Here is a 24,754-nt window from a genome sequence, read left to right on the forward strand (position 1 = left end):
TGCCTTCAGGTCAGCCCAGGTTCCTGGACCCTGTTCTATTTGCCCCATCTCCTGTGCCTCAACCAGTCTCCTCCAATATCTATTTGCCCTTTAACACCCATAATCAAGCAACCATGTACCGTATGGGCCAGAGCCAGAGTTTAAGGTTAGGTGTAAAGTTTCTGATTGCCATATTTTACACATCTTGTTTTCAATGTATTTAGATACTTGTCAGTCAGTAAATCACAGATTTAAATTTATTTTTCAAATGCTTTTTCAGGCCCGGATTTGAAAGAAGCTGGATGGAGGAGATGAAAAACATTGGCCAAAGTGACTGGCATGGTGGAGCTTTGAGCCCGTTTATCTTTGATGGTTATTCAGTGCAGAGTTATTATTCACCTGGTTTTATCTAAGAAGTCATCGTTGGCTGGAACATAATTTCAGTGTTGGCTGATGTCACCTCTGAACAAGACTAAACAATGAGGGGAGTTTATAAGCCAGCATCCAGAAGACATTAGCAACATTGGGACCACAATTTAGATGGGCTGTATCCATGTATTTAAATAAAATGTTCACTAATACATGGTGCATACACTTTTTTATATCAAAATGTCTTACTATATATGCTCAAATTTCCTGAATCTTGAATTTTTTTTCTTTTATGTTTTTTAGGAGAAATACTGAATGGTCACCGAATGACTTTAGGGCAAGTCATTCAATCGTGGCTAGATTTTAAATAAAATATCTTAACTTTGAAGATAGAGGTTGGATATATTTTGAAGTGTATTTTCAACCAAAGATTCTCTGGTAACTATAATTGACCCGTACAAACTTTTAATGCTTACATTAAAATGTACGTACATGAAAATACACAACAAAGTCAGCACTTATACAGTAAGAAAAATTAGCAGAACAACCTATGTTTAAAATCATTAGCTCCACGCTGAACAAAGATGAACTGATAAAAGAAGGCCAATAAACGTTTAGCTGAAGGATCGCGAGAACATTTGTGTCCAATCGCAGAGCGCGCAGCTTGAACTGGACCGTTATGGACGGCAACGATTAACCAATAGAAACGTGTGATTACCTTTTGGGGGCGTTTCCAGGAAGAAAGCGGTTACACTTTCCTGTAATGGCGGACCAGACAGAGAGCGAAACTCTTGGGTTTAACGACAACAGGTCAGATATGAGAAAAAACCGAGTTTCCAGCAAAATGGTTAAAGTGTAATATTAAATACAAATGCAGATTTTATATGCACCTGGTCGGGGATGTATACGACTGAGATTTTTGGCGTTTTTAGTTGTGAGTGTAGCCACGGCAGCTAACTAGCCTGTAGCTAACTAGCCTTATTTTGCGCCTCTCCGTCTATAACACGCGGAACAGACACTTTCCTAATCATGAAACGACTGTTTAGACCAGAGCCCTGTCTTATGTTCACACAAGAGGCATATTTACATTTAAAAGCTTGTTAGATAAATCACGTAAGATGTTTAGGTAAACAGCAGTCCGCTCTGTATATTGAATGAACGGGGAGGCTATTAGCCTGACTAGCAAGAGGCGACAATCACAACATGATTGATTTTTGTTCATGATTATTATGACCCGAAAGCATTCAGCATATAAATGTGTTTGTTAATAGACTACATTACTATAAACACATAAAACAAAAAAGCTCACATACACGTATAAACTATAAACATGTGTAGTTTATACCGATATAACACCAATTTTAAAATATTCCTAGAGGCTATTGTTGGCTTTTTGGTTCATGGTGAATTGCACTGCTGCACTGTTTGCAGATTTAACATGGTAGAAATTCTGTGAAGATACAGAAGTGATCGGAATAAATAATACTGATTTTAGCTGATTGTAATTTCTCTTGAAGAAATTGTAAAAACATTTTGGATAATAAAAACCTAAATTTATTTATTTTGGAAATAAATGTCTATGGTAAGATAGTTAATGTCTGCATCAGTCAGGTTATTGAACATAGGTATGTATAAATATGTCCCAATGAAAAAGAATTAAAGCAAACCTCCTTATCTTACTTTTGCTTGTTGTTTTTTATGGTACACCTGTATCTCTAAATGGGCACCACATCTCAGCAGTCTGCATTAAACAGCTCCACATAGAACTAGATTTTATTAATTTTTCAAAATAAACAAAGAATAAAGTTGACTTTTCAAACTGTTTTTATATTGATGTTTTGCACAGTCAGCAGCATTACTGAGTAAATCCATGTACAAAGCATTGCTAACTGTAAACATCAGTGTTTTACTTGAGAATGTAGCCACGGTAGCTAACTAGCCTTATGTTGCGCCTCTCCGTCTATAACACGCGGAACAGACACTTTCCTAATTATAAAACGACTGTTTAGACCAGAGCATGAGGTAATTGGGCCATTACCTCAATTGATTGAAATAAATTTTTCAAACTACTGCCAGTGTTGCCTAAAACACAATTGTACATGACAAATAGAAGAAAGGAGCTTTGGTCTAATACTTATAATTGTTGCTTAAATGCCAGCATGCATCTGTAGAAAACAAAGTTTCCTTCCTGGAAGCCTTTGTTCTTCTTCTAACATCATCTTTCAGACTCGTCACTGATACTGAAAATGGCAAACCACCTTCACACATTTGCATTCTTAGTATGGTGCACCTCTAAGTTTCTTTTTGTATTGTGCATTGAAGAGCTGCAGCTTGAAACATTAAAATCCTTTACTTTATTGACCAGAATGGCGCAGCAGGCAGTGCGGTTCCGCAGTCCTGCGCCTGCCACTGCCCCTGCACCTACGCCAGCCCAGTCCCCAGTTTTACGAGGCCCTCCGCCACTGCTTAGGCCACCGCCGCCTCCATTTGGCATGATGAGGGGCCCGCCGCCAAGACCCCCGTTTGCCCGACCTCCCTTTGACCCAAACATGCCGCCTATTCCACCACCCGGAGGCATGCCACCACCCATTGGACCTCCTCACCTCCAGGTGAATGTTTTACATATTTCTGCAACATTAGCACATCTTTCCGTCGTTGTGTATACTTCACAGTCATTATAACTGTATTACGCCATGTTACATATTGATTTCATGTTATACGTTCGGAGAGCTCTTTTGTTTTCCAACATCCGGCCACAGATGTAGCACATCGCTTTGTTATTCAGTTGATGCAAAATCTATTCATTTTCTATTTGAAAGGACGGTTGATGCTAGTTATTACACCAAGATATCCAGCGGTTTCTTTTTCACTTTTTATATTTGCAGTTTAATGCAATTGTAAAATGTTGTTAGAACAGTTGCAGGGAATTAACAGGTGTAGTTTTCTTACTGTTTGTATTATTTTTAGTAGTAATTTTCAAAAAGAAAGAAACAGTGAACAGACTAATATTGCTTTTTGTGGTTACCTCTCTGTAAATCTAACAGGTTCAGCTTTTAGAAGACTTCTGCTCATATGATATGACTTAGCATGTTTGATGATCTCTCTAGCTTTTACAATAATTGATTCTTTAATGCAGGGAGACTTTCTTTAAATGAGTCCATGAAGCATCAGCCGCTGTGAATTATTCTTGAACTAATTTTCAAACCTGCATATTTTCTGTTTGCTACAAATGTATGTTTTGCTGTGATAGAAAGTCTGAAAGCCAAATGCATTGTTGCATCTTCTTCTACAGAGGCCTCCTTTCCTTCCTCCTCCCATTGGCAACTTGCCGCCTCCTCCAGGGATGCTGTTTCCTCCTGGGATGCCTCCTGTTCCTGCATCTGGAAACCCAGCTCTCAATCCTGCAGAGGAAATCTGGGTAGAGAACAAAACTTCAGAGGGAAAGGTAGGATGAAAACTCCCATCAGAATAATTTTTTTTCTTCATTTTTAAAAATTTATCTTAGAGACAAGTACTTGATTGCAATTATATTCATAAAGGACAGCTGTTTAACTCAAGCACAGATCCTCAGTCCGAACCTTTTTGGCTGCATTCTCTTGAAAATGTTTGTTTTATGGTTAAACTCACATAATAAAATTGAATTGAGGGAGTAAAAAAACAAGTTTAGCAGATTCCTACTTTGCTGCCAAGCTTTTCAATAAAAGAAATAACCTTGTTTGATGACTTATTTCCTCCTCAGACATATTACTACAACGCTCGGACCAGAGAGTCGTCATGGAGCAAACCAGATGGTGTGAAGATCATCCAGCAGTCTGAACTCAACCCTCTTCTGGTAGCGGGGGCTACAGCTGCAGGTTCCGGTGCGAATGTGGGTGCGACCGGGCCCGCTAGCACCAACAGCGGTAACACAGCTGCCAGCACGGCGGCGGCGGCCTCCCCCACTCAGGCCCCGACCTCTACCCCGACCCACACGCTCACCTCGAGTCCAGACCCCACCACCACCCCCTCGCCCTCTGTGACCATCGCAGGTAAACAAATGTTCCTCGGCGCTCAGCGCATCAGCAAACACGAAGCTAAAAGTTTATTGTCGTTTTTGTCTTTCTTGCGTCACAGCCACTGTTGTAGCAGACCTCCCCCCTGTTGCCACTGTAACTTCCACTGTTGCTGTGTCGCCGGTCACCGTGGTGACCGTTTCCACGGTGCCATCCCCTGTCACGGCGGTCCAGACTGTGCCACTGCTGCAAGCAGCCTTGCCTCACAGTGTGGCCCAGCCCACTGCAGCCATACCTGCCTTCCCACCCGTCATGGTGCCACCTTTCCGGGTGCCTTTGCCAGGCATGCACATCCCTCTACCAGGTGAGAATGACACCTGTAGCTTAAAAGCTACTGTTCCAATGAAACTGTAGTGCATATTTAATGATTTTTAATTTTAGGTCTTTATGGGCAAATTATAAATGTTTTTGTCTTGTTTGCAAGTGTTGCTTTGTGGCTTATTGCAGCAGCCTCTAGTAGTGCAGCTTAGAATTAAAAGTAAAATGTTGTGCTGTATCCATACCTCTTTAGCTTTTTCTATTGCATTCAAAAACCTCTTTGTATTTTATTTAGTAGACCAACACAAATGATTGTAAAATGTTTTGCTAGATAAAAATCTGACCATGCATGTATATTTAGACCATTTTGACCCTGAATAAAGTCAAGCGCAACCAGGTGCCCTCGAAGTTCAGCTAATTGGTAAATAGCCAGTTTGTGTGCAGGCCTGTGACAATAAATCAATTAGTAGTATAATAAATTAAAACAAGCTCAATAATTTCCATTTGAGTGATTTATTATTTTTCTCTTTTCTCTCTTTCTACTAAAATCTGCATGACAAAAGTCTTTAGTCTGTTGCATTTTCCTCAGCTAGCTCTTTTTCTGAAGGACAATTTTGTTTACAGAGACATCAGTGTCAATTTTATTAGTTGCTCCTGTTGATTTGTGTATTTATTTTGGATATGAAATTGAATTTATAGTTTATTGATCTGTGTGAATGTGTTTTCGCATTATCATCATCCAGCAAAATTTGTTATTGTGACCGGCCTATTTGTGTGTATTTTAATCTTAGCATAAATGCATATGTTCATATTTTAATCATTCCTACTTCTAAACACTGTGGTGGCAGCATCATGCTGTGCTAATGTTTCTCTTCAGCAGGGATAGGAAATGTGAACGGAGCAAATCTCAGGACTATAACCAGCTATGGAGGGCTGAATTTGGCTCGCGGGCCTTGAGTTCGACACTTGTGGTTTAGATTGCACTAGAATGATTTGGTCAAAGCTAATTGAGGATTTGTGTCAATAATTGAAAATTAAATTTCATAAACACTCTTCCTCTGATCGGACAGAGTTTTACCAAGACATGTTCTGTTTTTATGCAAAGCTGGTGGAGGCAAAACCCAATATTGTTCTAAAAGGTACCGGCTGAACGTAATTAATTCTGCAGTATTCAACTTTTTATTTGTAAAAAGTGCTTAGACCAACTGTAACTTCCACAATTCTGCACTACAATGACTTAAAATATAAATAAAATGCATTGAAGTTTATGGTTTTAGTGTGAGAAAACAAGAAAAAGTGTAAGAGGTATGAATAAGGAAAGGCACTGCAGATTTCACAGGTTTTACTGGGATTCATATAAAATGTGGAAAATGGCTCCTTCAAGTCGTTTCAGTTGCTTCGTATGAATTAAATTATAAACAAGACAACAAGGCATCCTACGCTGTGATGTCCCTCAGTGTTTAGTGTAAATAATTTCATCTCATCAGATTCAGAAATATGAGATATCCAACCTTTTTGACACTGGTTTGTCCGAGTGGGACGCCACACACTCTTTGCACACCATGGTAGCCGATGTCCAGTTTCCTGCTGTGTTCAATCCCCATGCTTGCTTGTCCGTTGTTCTTGCAGGTGTAGCAATGGTGCAGATAGTAGGTGCTCCCTGTGTAAAGGCAGGCCCCAGCGCCAACGGTAAACACCCAGCCGCTCGCCTCTCAGATCAACAGTAGATGGCATGGTAGTGAATGATATCTACATGCATCGTATGGTGTTAACATGGGGTCGTTTAAAACCAGTAGCATGGTGTTGAATGCATCCATTCGCTGTACAGTGGTGACTTTTTTCAGCCATTCCAACAGAAAGAAACATAATGTGTAGCTTTATTATCATTTCTCATTAAAGTTCTGTTTTTATCAGAACTTTATATATTATCTACATTAATGTTTAGCTATGATGTTTTTTTCTATCATCAGTTGGTTCAAAACAAACGTCCTTGTGCTCTCAAACAAGCTTTTTAAGGTTTGACTTCAAGATGTGTTGTTCTTGGGATTGACCTTGTCAGTTTAGCTTCTTTATATTTACTGCGTTCAGCATCTAAAGAGAATTTGTTGGTTGTTAGGAGCAGCCTGTTCTTAGAAAGGTGCAAAATGACAGAGGGGAAGCCATCTTTGTCCCATTAACACTGGCTGTTGTTGCCTTGTAGCATCTAATTCGGGCTATGTGTTGTGGTCATGTGGTCGTCTTCTTCTGTGGCATGGTTGTGAGGGTGTGGTCAGTACTTGTTTGTTTCTTTTTGTGTATTTGGCTTGTGTTATTTGTTAATTAGTTGTTTATGATGAAGGTGTTATTAAACTTAGTAATTTTACTCTGCAAATACTCTTTAAGTGTTATCTTGCTTTTTTTTTTTTCATTCACAAGCTGCCCCTTAAGTTTCTAAAATATTTTATGAAAGCTGTTCAGCTAGTTTTTTTCATGCTGTTTTCTAAATATTCATTAACATCTTAGGAAATCAGATATAACTCACTGTAAAAAATAATTTAAATGAATGTTTTCCATCTGTTTTCCAACAACAGGCATGCTCCCTGGTATGGGCCCGCCTTTAGTTTCCATGATGCACCCGCAGCTTACGCTTTCGCCGGCTCCGGCGTCCATAGCCGGATCGTTGCAGCTTCCTGAGTGGACGGAGTACAGGACAGCCGATGGGAAAACGTACTACTACAACAACCGCACGCTAGAGTCCACCTGGGAAAAACCACATGCCCTCTTAGAGAAAGGTAGGAACTTCTGACTTCTGTAAGTTCAACTTTACTTCTATGCAATTGAACAGGCAGTTAAATATTTCATGGATAACTTGTGTTTGTTAAAAAGTTTTGCTGGACGATAAATTGTCCCAGAAATTATTGCAATAAATGATAATTTTGTTTTGTGACCATTTGAAAGTAATATAATGGTGATGGCATATAATGCAAGAACATATTCTCAAAGATCGAAAAGCTTTAAATTCTAATGTAACACTGGAACTGTTTATCCGAAATCAATAAACAGAAGCAACAAATAAAATTAATTATGAAGTTTCTGCAAACAAAACTGTCCTCCAAAAGAAGGGCTAGTTAAGACAAAAGCACCAGCCTAAAAACTTTTGTCATCCAGTTTTTGGTAGACATTTAAAGAGAAAAGAGAAAAATTATAAATCATGCCAATGGAAACGATCGTCCTCGTTTTAATTTACCATGCAATTAATTGATGTAGTGTTTATTGCGACAGGAACATTCTATACTTGGAGTAAGATCTTTAGTGTCTGACACTGAACACTGAAAAATACAGTAGTTATGTGATTTGTGTTTATTATATTCCATGGACATCAGCAGATCTGCTGACTGTGCTACTAATTTAATTAAACAGAATGTGCTTTTAATTTTATGTGTGAATAGATTTAGTAAAACTGTTTCTAGTTCCACCTGAACTACCAGGATGGATGTTATTATGAAGTCTTATTTTTTCCACCATGTGTGTTTTGTTTTTTTAAACGTGCGTGTCTGTTTTTTTTTCTTAGAAAAAGAAGCAGAGAAGGCCAAAGAACGTCTGACCCAGGAGGAAGCTGAGGCAATGGAGATGGAGGATGAAGATATAAAGATGGAAAACACTAATAATGTGAAGGAGGTCAGTAATCAGTATGAATAACAACAATCTAATGGGAATATTAGAATAAACTGCAACCAAAACATATAAAAAGGTTACAAAAACAACACAGGAGATGAAAACCTGTTTCCCTGTCATTATTTGTCAAGGAACCTAAAGAAGAAGAGATGACTGAGGAAGAAAAGGCAGCTCAGAAAGCCCGGCCTGTCGCCACCAACCCCATTCCTGGCACACCTTGGTATGCATCCCACATCCGCTGCACACCAACGTAAGAGGAGGGAAAAAAGACAATAAAATCTCTTTTTTTTGTTCTTTCAATCAGGTGTGTGGTATGGACAGGTGACGACCGTGTTTTCTTCTACAACCCGACCACACGGCTGTCGATGTGGGACCGGCCCGAAGAGCTGGTCGGCCGATCTGACGTGGACAAACACATCCAGGAGCCGCCACACAAGAGAGGCTTGGAGGACAGCAAGAAGACGGGTGAGCAGAACAAAAGCAGACTTTTTTTTTTTTGAGGCTTTAAGCTACAACAGAAAAGTCATTTTAGCAGCTTTTATGCTAAGAAAGTTATTTTGATGTACTCAGGGATCAGTAAGGAAGAACCAGAGACGTCGCTGGCCACTGAAGATAGTCCAGATGAGGAGCCGACCAAATCCAAAAAGAGAAAGTAAGTCTGCTCATTTAATATAAAACCATACATAGGTTGTTGGTGGTATTATTCAATCCAAACAAGCTCTTCTTCACCTTGTGATTGTTTGATTCCCCCTGACAGGAAGGAAGAAACAAAGGAGGCAGACTCTGAGAAGGAAGCAGCCATGGAGGCAGAGCTGCGAGCGGCCAGAGAGAGAGCGGTGGTGCCCCTAGAGGCCAGGATGACTCAGTTCAGAGACATGCTTCTGGAGAGAGGGGTAACAAAAACAACCTTTTAAATACTTCAAATCTTATTTGTAGAGTACTTGTCATCCAGACAAGTGTTTGAAAAAGCGCTAACGTACATTTTTGTAAATTTACCAAACAGAATTAAGCAACAGTGGAAGATTCTTTGATTAGTATTCGAGCTGCGGAACATGAACAAAACATTGTCATCTTTTTTGCATTAGAAAAATTTAGATTATTACAATGCAGTTTTAAATTAAATTGAGTCTGTCTTGAGATATTGTCTGTTTCAATGCAAACTTGAACTAATTAAAGTAATAAAAGATTAAAAATAACTATTTTCAAAACTTCCATAAAGTCAACACTTAAATCCCTCTATGGATTATTAATAACACTTATTCATTTTAAATATATTTATGAACAAATCCGATTTGCAGTATAAAAGTGTAATTATGTTTGCGTACAACCTGAAAATATCTACTGTTCTCCACCTCATAAAATTAGGTAATTGTAGCCCAATTGTCCACCTTATTGAATATTAAAGTCGACCTTTATCATCATTACTGACATTTTCAGTTTCGCAGGACATTCTTGAAAATTTTTATAGCTTAGCAGAAATTTATTGCATTTATTTCTTTATTTTTTGATTCAGAAGAATTGTAGTTTTGTATGGAATAGCAGTTTGTTTGTCTTTGCAGGTGTCTGCGTTCTCGACCTGGGACAAGGAGCTCCATAAGATAGTGTTCGACCCACGCTACCTTCTGCTCAACCCAAAAGAAAGGAAACAGGTTCATTTTCATCATTTCTTCTTCAATTTTTTTTATCTACTCTGTATTTGTCTTCTACTTTTTTCTTTTTTCATCCTCCAGTCATTGTTTGTGATCATGTCTTCAGGTTTTTGATCAGTATGTGAAAACAAGAGCTGAAGAGGAAAGAAAGGAGAAGAAGAACAAGCTCATGCAGGCCAAAGACGATTTCAGGCGGATGATGGAGGATTCCAAGCTCACACCCAAGTAAACAGACCAGCCATTTTTATTCTGAATGTTTCTGAAGATGGTTGTGAAACTTTTTTACTGGTTTGTTCAACAACCAGTTGTGGATATTCATTTATGGTCCTTGTTAAACTTTCACTCTAATAGGCCAAAGTGACACTGGTTTCTTGCTTTCAAATCTTTGTAGAACAACATTTAGTGAATTTGCCATGAAGCATGGAAGAGATCCAAGATTCAAGGCCATCGACAAGATGAAGGACAGGGAGGCGATCTTCATCGAATTTATGACCGCTATGAAGAAGAGAGACAAAGAAGACTCCAAAACCAGAGGAGAGAAGGTAACGCGAACCTAAACCTGTGCTTTGGTTTTTAAAGGTTTTATTTTGAATTGCAGAGCTTTTGCAGGAAGTTGTTTTCTGTTGTTAGAAAATGTAATTAATCAGTGGTAGGAGGAATTCACACATGCAATGCTTAAGGTTTGCACATGGAGGTAACTAGCAGAAAAAAAGTTTTTCCTAGTGGAGCACCATATGGGGTAAAGAATCTCTTTCTTTGACCACAACAATTCTCTCCCGATTTAATTAATAACAAATTTTCACAGATTTGCAGCACAATCCTTAGCTGTACTTGTCATAAACGTAAATTGTACTTTGCCACAATTCTGGAAAGATTTGCTCACGAGTTTTACTTTTTTCTGCCCAGGTTAGGCAAGACTTTTTTGACCTCCTTAGTGACCAACACGTGGAGGGAAATCAGCGATGGAGCAAAGTGAAAGAGCGGCTAGAGACAGACCCTCGGTACAAGGCTGTGGACAGCTCCGCTCTCAGGGAGGAGCTATTCAAACAGTTCATGGAGAAACAAGCAAAGGTAGGAGCAGCTCTTTGAAAAGACGAGAACGGACCGAAAATGTGTCAAACTCAAGACCTCAGGGGCCAAATCTGGCGCTTTGGACTCCAGAGGGACGCATAAATAAAATCTTTAATATAACAGTTGTGTGCTTAAATATTGTGTCAATCTAATCAAAGCAGTTTTTATTTGTATACTGCAAAATTGCATCAGTTTCTCCAATCATGGAAAATCAACAGATCCTTGCACTTTTTCGCAATAATGCATAATTGTGACTTTACTGCAAAATTTCCACCAAAATTGGGTTTATTTGATGATAACTCCCACCTGCAGGTGGCAGTATTTCTTACTTCTGCTACACTGCTTCCTCAGCTTTACTTGATGTCAGGTTATAGTCAATTATCGAACAAAAAGTTATCGTCATACATAACTGCAAATATTGCAAGATATTTTGCGAAAATTTCTAAGTTGGCCCCATAAATCTGTGATTTTCATTGCCAAAAAAAATAATTAGATCAGTTTCAAAACATGCCCAGTATAATTGAATTTTAAGATGCAGCTATTTATTAATATTTTAACAGTTTGTTAATGGGTTTTATCAATGCATTGTGGCACAACCGGCCGTTTAAGAACATTATGATCTTGATGTGGCCCAAAGTGAAAATGAAATTTCTGCATTAAGGTAATAAAGTCTTCCCTGCCCTGTAGAATGTGGACATTGAGAAGGAGCGAGAGCTGGAGCGGCAGGCTCGCATCGAGGCCAGTCTCAGAGAGAGGGAGCGGGAGGTGCAGAAAGCCCGATCGGAGCAGACCAAAGAGATTGACCGAGAAAGGGAGCAGCACAAACGGGAGGAGGCCATCCAGAACTTCAAAGCCCTCATGTCTGACATGGTGAGATGCTCCCCGTTTTCTGTCGTTGGTGCTGCGACACTCTGATCCTTCCTGAATTTTCAAAACTCCTTTTTTTTTTTTTTTGTTGCATACTTTGTGATTATCTTGGCTGTAAGAGATTTCTGCCCCTTCCTCAGGTCCGTTCTTCGGACGCAACGTGGTCGGACACGCGCCGTAACCTGCGGAAGGACCACCGCTGGGAGTCGGCTTCCCTGCTGGAAAGGGAGGAGAAGGAGAAGCTGTTCAACGAACACGTAGAGGCGCTGGCCAAGAAGAAGAAGGAACAATTCAGGCAGCTGCTTGACGAGACCAGCATGGTGAGAAGTTAAAACATGACGCAAAAAAATATTCAAATGTAAGGAGAACTTCTGGGAAGGTTTCCAGCCTGAGCGTCACTTTAATTTTTTAAATGAAACAGCTTATTTAAAAGTTTCTTTGTTGCAGATCACACTGACAACTACGTGGAAGGAAGTCAAGAAGGTCATCAAAGATGACCCCCGCTGTATTAAATTCTCCTCCAGTGACAGAGTAAGAGATTTCCTAACACCTGCAGCATTAACTCAACAAAATCTGATTTGTGTGTGGTTTTCATGTTTTATGCGTTTATCTCTTTTTGCAGAAGAGACAGCGAGAGTTTGAAGACTACATCAAAGACAAATACATCACGGCCAAAGCTGACTTCAGAACCCTGCTGAAGGAAACAAAGTTCATCACGTACAGGTGTGTGCATTCAGCAGGAACCCTTTAAAAACTGCATTACGCATGGGCAAAATGGACCTAGAATTTTATCACAATATTTTTGGTACTGTTGTGGTGATAATAAAGATTACGATTAAAAAAAAGCAATCACTTATTTGTAATTGCATTCATAGCACTACAAACACAAATATTATTGAAAACCATTCCTGTTTGAAATAGGCATCTTCAGGATGAAACATAATTAAAAAAGTGACATTTATATCATTAAACTGTTCACGGTAACTGCACTTAATCATATTTTCAAATTTACTGATACTTACTGATTTTCTCGTCTCACGGTGGAGAAAATAGTAAAAAATAAAATTTCCAATCATACAATTTTGTTTCTTTATGCATTTGTTGAAACTGTCACTATGCCGTGACAGTATGGTATGAGACAGATAATCTGAAAAAAAAAATTAAGCTCCTGTTTTCCTGTAACGGTGTATGCAGCACGTTCACAGGGTTGATTGGTAGCATTGAGATTGTTTTCCTGTAGTTTTTACTAACAACTTGTCAGAGAACTACAGATAAAAATTAGCCCTTGGTGCTAAGTCTGGCATATTTATATGGCTGTTTTCATGCACTCGTGTTGATTAATGTAAACTGTCCCTTATAAAGTAAATTCAAGGAAAATTCATGTTTTTGTGGCTCTAATGGTTCCACTTTTCCCAGGTCCAGAAAGCTGATCCAGGAGTCGGACCAGCATCTGAAAGACGTGGAGAAGATCCTTCAAAACGACAAGCGATACCTCGTGTTGGAGTGCGTCCCAGAGGAGCGCAGAAAGCTGATCATGTTCTACATTGAGGATTTGGACCGACGCGGCCCGCCTCCTCCCCCCACCGCCTCTGAACCGACGCGACGCTCCACCAAGTGAACGGCTGGATCCCCACCATGACCAGTGACCTACTCCTCCCCGCCCTTCCCTTTGGCCAGAGCATGACCTCCCCCCAGCACCTCCTGAACCCCAGCCTTCAGGCTGGCCTCGCAGTGTTATTGCTGGGGGCTGACTTGCTTAGAGATGAACGGTTAAGGTCTCTGTGTTATGCCATCTCTTCATCCTGCATTTAAAGTCACAGCAGGGAACAGAGGTTGACCTGATCTCCAGTCGACTGTTGACCTCTTTACCTCTGAGGGAGAGGAGAAAGTGGTGAGGCTGTTGTCTGAGCAGCAACACAGATGTAAGATATCTGATGTAAATGAAGATGTGTGTGTGAGTATGAGTGTGGCGCAGGCATGTTTAAATTGAGTATATGTTTGAGGCGTCCTTAAGCCTTACAGCTCCACTGTGCCAGTCACCGTTTCTGCGGCACAGTGTGAATGTTAGTTTCAGCTCAGTGGTTTACTCCAATGTCACAGCAGTTTCTCTGTTGAATTAAATAAAAGCAACATCCACTGTTTTTCAACATGAGGTTCTGTTGATTTGTTTTTTACCCACATAGCATGTTTGAAGTGAACAATACTGGTGAAGACAGTAGCTTATATTGAAATATAAACTGAGGCGGTTGCTTAAATATATCAAATATAACATTTTAGCTTAATAAATTACACAAATTGAGTGCTACACAGATCAGATGAACAAATAAATTAAAAATACAGATTAACTGAGCCAGGAAAAGCCTTTTTTTGTAATATACTAATATTACTGAATAGACTGGGGCATCTGAAAAACATAAAATCTTAATTTCAGTTACTATTTTGTGTTCAGATATCAAAAGGAATATATATTTATATTATATATAATAAAAATCTAAACATTTTGGTGTTTGCATTGAGTAACGCTAAAAGATTTGTCTCCTAAAATGCCACACTTTTCAAGACCAGCAGAGCCATTTCTGATTGGTCGAAACGTGTTACGTCATAAGCTGTTGCCGGACGTCTACACTCGTTCAGTAGTAGCTACCGCTCCTTTTCAAGTTGCCGGCGCATGATCTTTCTGCTTGCTGGAAAGTGCCTCGTTTCAATATGAGAAGACTTCATTTATTTGAACCAACATTATTGCTTTGAAACTATAGAGGGCCACATATATGACAGCATTTAAAAAAATTATGTCTAAGTCAGTTTAATAAATATCTACTTAATCAAATTATTTATTGAAATACTATCACAGTAAATTAAGTATTTATTTAAGGTTTATATATTTCCAGTGCCGCATTCCTATATGAAATAATATAGTCAAGATGATTGGTCTGAAATTGACTTGATTAAGCAATGTAACCAATCAGATGTTAGGGCCTATTCATAGAGACATAATACAGTACATCTGATGAGATTCTTCACTGCCTCCCCTAATATTTATCTTTCAGTTGTACACACTAAAGTATTTGAAGGCAAGATAGCTTAAATATTTATTTTTTCAAAAATTAATCATTTAATTATTTTATACTACCCTATTTGAATCAGCCATAGATGACGATGATGTTTACGCCGCTCTGGCTTTTTGAATAACGGAACGATTCCGCCAATTTGGCGCACGGTGGCATATAAATGATGCTGACCCCCTTCTCTGCTACCGCATCCTCACAATCATCTTTGTACTTCTTTGTGAACCATATTAAACTTAATTAACTGATTCAATTCTCAGTAAAATAAACCTGCATCATATTTTTTCTAAGCATGTCCCTCCAAGCGAAAGAAGGGAGATAACCTGAACCTAACCTGCTGGAACTGAACCGAACCCTCTTACCCTCGGCGCTGCTCCCAACCGGCGGCTATGGGCGGCTTTCAACTCCCGCTCATCGCCGTGGTGCTAACGGTCTGCTCAGCTGTCGGAAACCCGGAGACACCCGCTCATGAAGACGGTGCTCCGCCTTCACGAATCGGTAAGAACTGTTCACACTCATGGAGGATTAAAACATGCAGGCCCGGAAGGTTACCGTTGGATTCAGCTACTGTTAGCAATGGTGGCTAGCAACACATGACACAGAGATGAAAAATAAAAAAAAAGGTTAATTTGTTTGTTGCTCATTTCTGAAAGACACAGATATATAACCGCTATTTTCTGGCTGACTAACATTTTATTATCAGTTTTTAAAAAATGTCTTCATTGGTTCATTCATTGCATTTAATTTTCTACTGGTTTTATTGCTACTCTCTGTGATGGACCGACACGGAGAGTGCGTAATTATGAAATGGAAAGTAAAAAATATATATATTTTCATTTTTATAAATAGAAATATGAATCTAATTAGAATCTGTACATGTGAATCAACTGTATTTGTATTTATGTCCTGAATATATGTTGTGTACTTTGACTAGATCATTCTAACTCATGAACTCGGAAACATTTGTGACCAAAAAATGAGATGAAATGAGTGGAAATACTTTTTCACAGCAGTTGAGGCTTTCAGAAATGCTTTCGACAGAAACAGTATGAGAATCTTTGTCATCCACATTTTGGATGGACATTTATTGACCCAAAGAGAGTATATGAGATGTTTTTAAGGTTTGAAAAGACTTTAGGTAAAAATAACACCTTAAAATGATGAGTTTATGCTCAAAGGATTTCTAAACAAGCTACATATTGAAACAAGACATAGTTCCTGTGTTTTAAGTAAAAAAATCTGCCAATGGAACTAATACTTTTTATCAAATAATATTCAATAATTATTGACTTAAGCAAGCTCCCATATCATTCTAAAAAGTTATCTGTGAATTAGTGTAGTCTTATTTTAAGTGTAATAAGATATTTGCACTAGAAACTAGACAAAATACATACGTTTTAGTTTTCTTGCATTGCATTATCTTCCTTTTTTCTGTGCTCCAGCTGTGGTTGGAGCAGGTATAGGAGGCAGTGCGACGGCCCATTTCCTGCGCCAACACTTCGGTCCGGAGGTGCAGGTGGACGTGTTCGAGAAGGGCGAGGTCGGAGGTCGACTGGCCACTGTAACCGTCAACCACAATGAATATGAGTCTGGAGGATCCATTATTCACTCCCTCAACCTGCACATGCAGGAATTTGTCAAACAGCTTGGTGAGTTATAACAAGTTTTAATAATGGCAGGGATATTCAGTCACAGAACATTTAATTATTTTTTCCTTAGGGTAAAATTTATCCTTTCATCTATTTAAAGGTTTGAAATACCGTCGAAATGTGGCAGGAAAGACTGCCGTCTTTAATGGTGAAGAGGTGATTTTGGAGGAGACCGACTGGTACCTGTTGGATCTGTTCCGGCTTTGGTGGCGCTATGGGATCAGCTTCATACGGTTGCAGATGTGGGTGGAGGAAATCATGGAGAAATTTATGAGGTAAAGATAAAAAATTTTATGTTGCTTTTTGTTTTAGGGGTAACAACGTTACAACGTTTTGATACTGATATTGTAGCTTTAAGTATTGACAGAAACCAAAGTTAACTTGATACAATGTCAACACAAATCATACACACTTTTACTGCTGGTTTTGTAGTGTGGATTCTTGGAAAAGGCTTGAGGAAGTGATATTAATCAAACAAAAAACAATACTCATGAACAACAAGTATAAACCAATGTGTCTGCATGCAGGATGCAAATGTTGCTGGATAGAAATACTGGGGCAGAATAAATGCTAGAGCAGAGAGCTCATATCAGCGGGCTTGTATAAGCCAATTCTCTTTTATTTTATTTATTTATTTTTTGTTTATTGGCCTATATTGGATCAATTTCCAAAATTGGATCAAGACAACTGTTTTTTTTTTCTTGCTAGCTTAATAACGGTACTTGAAGCTGCTTGCTGCAAACATTTCAAGTCCTTACAAAATATTTAGGAACCTCATTAGAATTTGTCAGAATGTATTCTTGCATTATTATGCCATTACCATTATATTACTTAAAAATGTTCTCAAAACAACAATGTTATCGTTTATTGCAATAACTTCTGGGACAGTTTATCATCCTGTGAAACTTAAGATGCCAGACCTATGTATGGAGGAAGTTAATGAAGAGAATTTTTTTATTGTTTTTAATTTAAAAAAGCATCTGAGAAATGAATTATAGACTCAGTCGAGACTTTGTTTCTTGCTTCGATGTCTGCTTTGAAACATTAACCCACCTGAAATAAATCAGCCTTCTCTCTCAGGAACTGATTTATCTCTTTCCATTCAAGGCAACTCTCATCTTTCCACCCGTTTTTGTTCTGCACTGATTATTGATCATTTCGGACATGAATGAGACAAATGTATTGAAGTGTTTTCTAAATTTGTCTGCAATCTGCGTTTGCCATCCAGGATCTACAAGTACCAGGCTCACGGCTACGCCTTCAGCTCCGTGGAGGAACTCCTGGACTCTCTGGGAGGCAGCGGCTTCATCAACATGACCAGACGGCCGCTCTCCGACTCGCTGCTGGAGCTGGGCGTGTCGCAGCGCTTCATAGATGAGGTCATAGCGCCCGTCATGAGGGTCAACTACGGACAGAACGTCAGCATCCCCGCCTTTGTAGGTCAGCTCAGTGTGAAGCAATGAGGGGTAGAGGATGAAGAGGAGGGGGTGAGGAGATGAAGAGCATGGAAGTGACAGGACAGAAACTGTGGTGGTGAATTTAGAGGGCAATATGACAAAAGCATCCACATCTCTGCTGATATAGGTCAGCTCAGAGGGGAAGAGAAGAGAGGCAGGAAATGAGTATGAGAGAGGCTGGAAGTCGAGAAACGAAGAGGGGAAAGCGAGGTGAGAGGAGGGGGGTGGCCTATGGGAGCCAGGGAACAGGAAGGTGTGTAGGCAGCTGATAATTGGTTTATAGCTCTTGGCTTCATTTCTTTTCTGTGTATGTGCGTGCGTGTGTGTGTGTGTGTGTTTCAGGTGCTGTTTCTCTGGCTGGTGCCCAGAACAACCTGTGGGCGGTGGAAGGAGGAAACAAGCAGGTGTGTTCAGGACTCCTGAAGATGGCTAACGCTAACTTACTGAAGGCTCAGGTCACATCTATCTCCCCGCTCCTCTCAGGTATACCCCCACTGACATTTTCTGATAAAAGATTATTTTAATCTTCTAATCCAGTTTAATTTAGATTTGACTTTGTGTTGCTGTGCGGAGAGGATTAGCCATTTTGAAAATGAGGGATCAGCAGTTTTTTGCTGATTCATCCTGAACACGAACTAGTTCTAAATTCAGTTCAACCATGTTAAATACATTAAATACATTTTCTTCTCCCCTGCTCTCTTTGCTTACATAATGGTGAAATTACCAGCACAGCTTGTCCTTTCATTCACAGATTTTACTGCTTTCATAATCAGAAAACATAACTGAAATAAAGCGGCCACTTTAGAGTACATTTATGATCGTGTTCACTTCAAAACATCAATGCAGCAGAAGGGTTTAGTTTCTGATGTCACTTCACATTTCTCCTGTAAAAAAAACTACGTTTCACAGTTCAAATTTCTTAAAAATATGAGCTCCACAACAGCAGTGATGGGGAAACAAATGGAGACAGATCCAAGACTCCTGCTAGTTGGATAATAACGTCTGAATTTAAGCAGCTAAAAAATACTTTTACATTTCTGCATTCCCTTCTTGGGCCCTGAAAAAGTATTATAGCCGTCAAGGAAGAAAAATATTTTTTGTTTGTTTTTTAGGTTTCAGCAATAATAAATTAGTCAAAGAACAGGATTAATAGTTTGACTTCTAGTTTTCAATACATTTAAACAGAAAGCTTTGTGTTAAAACAGGTCTCTGTCTACATTTATGTCTTTTAAACATTTACATTGCGATAGCCTTGTGAGCAATATCTGTAGATAATACTGATTAGAATTGATAATCTGATTAGATTTGTCAATAATTTCAATGAACTCCGATCCAGAACCGCACAGCATTCTGGGGGATGTAGGCAGAGAAAAGAGTTTCGGCTCTCAACCTCTCACAGCGAGCTAACTAAGGTTAGTGGTTTCAACTAGCTCACTGGCTCTCTGGTTACCTAGCAACAACCTGCTGGTTAAGAAGCAGCAGGTTCAAGTTCCCCTTAACTTTGGTTACCTAGCAACGGCCTGTCGAAAGCTTGCGCAGTACTAGTTTAAGGTTTTGCCTCATAACTGCTTGAAAATAAAAAGCAAAGGTGTGGAGTGAAAATTGTGGATAAAACAAGGAAGGTCACATTACTAATATGGCCGTGTTTCAGAGATATATATATAAAAACTAATCAATAATTAGCTTTTTTATAATACTAAACACTTCTCTCACTCCTCTGTCTCACTCCTGCTTCAGGGGAGGTGCTGCAGTACCAGCTGAACTTCACCGCAGCGTCAGGAGTCGGATCGGAGCTGTACGACATCATAGTGTTGGCGACTCCGCTTCAGGCCAGCGTCGGTTCGGGACTCCAGTTCCAGGATTTCGCCCCTCCCTTCGACGAGCTGCCCGGCAGCTATCACGGCACCGTGGCAACAATCGTTCACGGCTACCTCAACACGTCTTTCTTTGGTTTCCCGGACCCTCGCCTGTTCCCGTTCGCCAGCGTCCTCACGACCGAAACGCCCAGCCTGTTCTTCAACAGCGTGGCCAGCGTTTGTCCCGTCAACATCTCAGCCGGCTTCCGGCGCAAGCAGCCGCAGGAAGCCGGCGTCTACAAGGTGTTTTCACCTCAATCTCTGGACAAATCGCAACTCAAAACACTTTTCAGGTCAGTTGAATAAAGTCAATCAAGTTTGTTTGTATAGCTCAACAACAAAGCAAACACAAAAATACAAAGTCATAAAAGATGGCATACAGTCAACAACTGAGAAAACCTTCAAAATCATCAGTACACATCAAATATGTTGGTCAACATATTCGATGTTGACCAACATCAAACTTTAAAACCTTGTTTTCCAGATTTATGTTGCATGAAAGCTGAATGCTGCTTCTCCATGTTTGGTTCTGGTTCTAAGGACGCAGAACCAGAAGACCTGCAACATTTGGTTGTTGATCATGTGACTCATCTGACGTGAAAAACGTGTTTCCATTGCAGTTCTGCAAAATAAACCAATTTTGATTTGGCCAAATAACCACCGCATCCTAGTGCCACAAATTTTCATTGAAAGATTAGAATTTTTTTTTTAAAGAAATTGTCCTGCTTCCATTAACCAAATTTATTTTCAAAATATCAAATTGGGGCAATTGTATCATCAATGGAAACGCATCTAGTGACTTTGTTTTTCATCCATTCTTGAAATTCTCCAGATCAGGGATTTTATGTGTGACTTTATGATCTCTTTTAGCCAACTTCATGTTTTTATACAGGTTTTATTTAATCATAGTTAGTGGGCGGATTTTCACAGTACCGCATATTTGATCAGAGTAACTAGTTACAATTACATTCACTTGAGTAACTTTTTTGAAAGATTTTGCCTTTAGGCGTATTTTTACTTTCTACTTTTATGAGAGTAATTTTATTATGAAGTATTTCTACTCTTGAGTAAAGCTTCTGGATTTTCTCCCCACTGAATGAAAAACAAACATGTTTTAATCAAAAATTCACCAGACACAGACCTGCAGCTTTGGTTAAAGTTTCATAAGTTTTATAATGAAAGAAACTGATTTGGAAAACATTTCTTTTATCTGACTTGGTTGTTTTTTGCTACTTATATGAATTATTGTTATTTTGGTCCTAAAATTTCCACTTATCTCTATATTTTGGTCTGTCTGGTGTAATTTTTAAATATTAAATGATTGATAATTTGATCAGTTACTCAGTACTTGAGTAACTGAGTTATTCAATACTTTTTCACTATTATTTTAGTAATTTCTTGGACGGCTACTTTTTACTTTTACTTGAGTGAAAATAGGTTGAAGTGGTGTTACTCTTACCTGAGTAAAGTTTTTGACTACTCTACCCACCTCTGTATGTTGCGTTGTACTGCAGTGAGATATAAATATCGTCCTTCTGGACCTCTGCAGGTCGTACTATTCGGCCCAGGTGACGGAGTGGCAGGCCTACCCTCAGTACGGCAGCAGCCAGGGCCTGCCGCCTGTGGAGCTGCACCCCAACCTCTACTACCTCAACGGCATCGAGTGGGCCGGCAGCGCCATGGAGATGAGCTCAGTGGCAGCCAAGAACATCGCCCTGCTGGCGTACCACCGCTGGAGCAAACAGACGGACATGGTGGACCAGAAAGATCTCATGCACCGGATCAAAACGGAGCTATGATCCAGTCAACTCAAAGTGGAGAAAAGTCAGCTGTAAAAATTTATTTAAAAGGGATTTTTTGGGGGAATCTGTGAATGTGTATGTTGATACAGCAGAATATGGTTTTGTTTATCTTAACTTGCAAATATTTAGCCTTAGAATCTTTTATCAAAGGATTTTAAGCTTCTTGTAGTGTCTTGACCACGTTTCTATAATAAAATCTGCCTGTTGCTGTAAGTTAGTCATAAATCAACTTAAATAAAATGAGAACTTACGAAACTTTTTAAACAAATATAGAGCAATGTTTTAGTTTTCCAGTTGGCTTTGCTTGTAAAATAATTAGAGGAGAATTTATGCATGTTGCAGGACTTTAATGGGATGTTTTTTATTTTTGTTAATTTTCTTTCCACACAAAGAAGAATGTCAAGCAGCCAGTTTATATTTTTGCCTTGAAGTATCTGGACCGTTGCTTTGCTTTTTAGTTTTCAGATGTGGTGAATGTTCATTACTTAATGTAACTATAATAACTCTAAGGATACAGTTACTGCAGTTTGTAAATAAATGATTCAGCTTTGTTTTATTTGCCAAAGAAAAACTCAGAGAAATTAGATACTTGTTCAAATTCACTGGTCAGTCCTAATAAATTAGAGCAACTTTAGAAATGTTCAATATTTTAATTCAGAAAGTAAAGCTCTTGGGATTTATAGATTGATTAAACATGTAACTAAATATATTTCTGTTAACTTTAACAAAGTTAGCATATTTTTACAAGAACCAATTAAAAATTTTTTTAGCACAAAATACTTTGATGAGGTTCTCCCAGTCAAAACTAAATGTGGAAACTTGGATTCTGATCCTCTCTTGTCTTCATTGAGACCTTGGGACTTTGATTTCCAACTAAAACGCAAAATCTACTTTAATCAAAGACGAGGACTTTGGAAAACTGAATAAAAAGGGTTTAAAACAAGAAAGGAAACAGTTATGTGTGTAACTGTACTGTGGAACATAATAAGTATATGGAATTTTAAGTCCATATCCTTAAAATTCAACTCTTGAATAGCTTCAGCTTACAATCCTCACAAGCGGCAGCTAAACCTTATCTACCACATTTTTTCCTTCCACTAAGCTTTCCATTAAAATGCTTCCATACAGTACTCTGTGACCAGCCAGCTTCTTCTTTTATGGATTATTATGTCAGCCTCTGTATACTGGATAAATTGGAAGTCAGAGTCTTTCCAGTGATTACATAACATTTCTGTATTAGAAGCAATTTTATTTTTTGCTTTATGTAATATTTAAACTGTCTCAGAAACAGTTTTTTTTATTGGCTGCATCGATTTAATGAATTAAATAAACCCTTTTGATATATTTCTGTGTGGTAAATGAATAAATTACATTCTGAAGCTGAATTAGAATAATAAATGAACTTTTCAAAGGGCTTTTAGTAAATTAAAATGTAAATGTGATGATAGTTTCTTTCACCTGATCACGATGGGATCTTGATAATGGAGTAATCACAGCTATGCAGTGACCACTGGTGCTATGCTCTTTCCCGCCGCCCCTTTTTTTCTTCTTCTTTTTTTAAATGATTCCCCCTTCCTGTTTTTGTTGCGTAATCCAGCGGAAAGAATTTTTTTCAGGGCCTGGAGCCAGTCAGCTTTCACACTGGATAGAAAACAAAGCCGAGCGCCGATCTGCTGTTGCTGATAATTTACATGACATTTTCTTTCCACTCAAGCATGAGAGCGACACTAAGCAATTCCCTTCTCTAAAAATGTAAAACTTTAAAGGATGATGTTGATCTGTTTCTGGGTTTGACCTGTAAATGTCGGTGAACGGAGAATAAAACTCTTTTCTTGTCTTCTGACTTGTCATCTGAATATCTTGTGACTGAAAGGGGCTTTCGTTAATAAATAATGTCATTTTGTCTTGTGATTAAACTTCATTTATCTCTTTAATCTTAGAAATTGTCTACAAGTGGCATCAAGGTGCCTCACTTTGTTGTTTTTTTTTTTTACAGTTATCTCATTCTCCTCCTCACAAGTTTATAAGCAGAGCTGTGATCTTGTGACAATGTGGATGCCCCCCGTGGGATTAAGTTCATGTTCTATTTAATTTACAGCTTTTATCTTTTTACTCCCCTCTTCCTGAACTCAGCCTAGTTCATCAGAGAAGATAAGGCATTCTAGGTTTTAAGTACAAGTATTTTACACAGCTTTATTGCTACATGGGGAGTATTTAAACGTCAGAGGCGATGCTGAGCCTCATCTAGAGATGAACTTTAGGTAGTAGACAATTTTTATGAATCTAATTTTATTCATTCTGTATTTTGTCTTAATTTAGTTAGAAGCATTTTGGAAAATATGTCTTGTATCTTAAGTTTGAAGTCTGAGATTGCTGACACAATGAGATAATCAGTAAATCTTCTAACTCTGTAACATATTCCCTTCAATAATTACTTTTTTCCAGAGTGGAATGAAAATTAATAAAGATCTGCATCTTGTTTGTACATAAGTGAAAACAAACTTTAATTAAGTGTTTAATAATTAGCATGTGCAATGCCTTAAAATGTGACACTATAACCACAAAGTTTGGGTGAGTTATGCATCAAACCAACACAGTGGTGAATAATTATAGAGAAAGGAACATTATGCATGTTTTTTTTTTTTTACAAATAAAACTGTAAAGTGTATCTTGTATTTAGCATTGTTTATCTTTTACTGGTATTCTATTTTTTCCTGTAGACTGATTTTTTTTCTTTTGTCCTTCCCTGTTTGGTAAATTGCTCACATTCAGTCATATTGAATGCAAGGCCTGTGTGAACAAATTCATTTAAAAAATACTACAAAGGGGAACTAAATGTTTGTTTTTTAGCTCATACTATTCAAGGGTCTTTGAAGAATTGATTGTGATGACTGGCAGGAAAAAAACAGCAGTTTTTAAATTCTCAGTTATAATTTCTATAGGCTACTCTATGCACGACAAATATTCCCACAGCATTTTTGTTTATGCTTCTGTGTTTCGGGGTCTAACATGGTGCTTCAAAAACA

At 38.6% G+C, this 24,754-nt stretch overlaps 2 protein-coding genes across 3 annotated transcripts; both read left to right on the plus strand.

The window, feature by feature from the left end:
* Window positions 1–1,077: 1,077 nt before the first annotated feature.
* Window positions 1,078–14,048, plus strand: tcerg1b (transcription elongation regulator 1b (CA150)). Of its 2 annotated transcripts, XM_032576891.1 has the most exons (21): window positions 1,112–1,158; window positions 2,714–2,957; window positions 3,641–3,793; window positions 4,088–4,376; window positions 4,462–4,704; window positions 6,288–6,347; window positions 7,229–7,429; window positions 8,209–8,315; window positions 8,444–8,532; window positions 8,617–8,777; window positions 8,883–8,964; window positions 9,070–9,205; window positions 9,872–9,961; window positions 10,068–10,186; window positions 10,353–10,503; window positions 10,868–11,032; window positions 11,720–11,902; window positions 12,040–12,219; window positions 12,347–12,430; window positions 12,522–12,622; window positions 13,316–13,517. In XM_032576891.1, the coding sequence occupies exons 1-21, from the start codon at window positions 1,112–1,114 to the stop codon at window positions 13,515–13,517; spliced, it is 3,087 nt and encodes a 1,028-aa protein (XP_032432782.1). The 2 variants fall into 2 exon arrangements, with proteins under 2 accessions (XP_032432783.1, XP_032432782.1); XM_032576892.1 differs by lacking the exon at window positions 6,288–6,347 and having other exon boundaries at window positions 1,078–1,158; window positions 13,316–14,048.
* A 1,061-nt stretch (window positions 14,049–15,109) lies between these two features.
* On the plus strand, window positions 15,110–23,571 carry pcyox1l (prenylcysteine oxidase 1 like). Its single transcript, XM_032577096.1, has 7 exons — window positions 15,110–15,462; window positions 16,407–16,613; window positions 16,714–16,888; window positions 17,842–18,053; window positions 18,413–18,553; window positions 19,808–20,219; window positions 21,476–23,571. The coding sequence occupies exons 1-7, from the start codon at window positions 15,354–15,356 to the stop codon at window positions 21,723–21,725; spliced, it is 1,506 nt and encodes a 501-aa protein (XP_032432987.1). The 5' UTR covers window positions 15,110–15,353; the 3' UTR covers window positions 21,726–23,571.
* Window positions 23,572–24,754: the final 1,183 nt, after the last annotated feature.

Source organism: Xiphophorus hellerii, chromosome 11, assembly GCF_003331165.1.
Source record: "Xiphophorus hellerii strain 12219 chromosome 11, Xiphophorus_hellerii-4.1, whole genome shotgun sequence".
NCBI lineage: Eukaryota > Metazoa > Chordata > Actinopteri > Cyprinodontiformes > Poeciliidae > Xiphophorus > Xiphophorus hellerii.

Bases quoted from the DNA above. Each gene is read 5' to 3' on its own strand.
- tcerg1b (XM_032576891.1), top strand. From the start codon at position 1,112: ATGGCGGACCAGACAGAGAGCGAAACTCTTGGGTTTAACGACAACAG. The intron at 1,159-2,713 runs GTCAGATATGAG...TTTATTGACCAG, and splicing joins CTTGGGTTTAACGACAACAG to AATGGCGCAGCAGGCAGTGC. The intron at 8,316-8,443 runs GTCAGTAATCAG...TTATTTGTCAAG, and splicing joins ACACTAATAATGTGAAGGAG to GAACCTAAAGAAGAAGAGAT.
- pcyox1l (XM_032577096.1), top strand. From the start codon at position 15,354: ATGGGCGGCTTTCAACTCCCGCTCATCGCCGTGGTGCTAACGGTCTGC. The intron at 15,463-16,406 runs GTAAGAACTGTT...TCTGTGCTCCAG, and splicing joins TGCTCCGCCTTCACGAATCG to CTGTGGTTGGAGCAGGTATA. The intron at 16,889-17,841 runs GTAAAGATAAAA...TTTGCCATCCAG, and splicing joins ATCATGGAGAAATTTATGAG to GATCTACAAGTACCAGGCTC.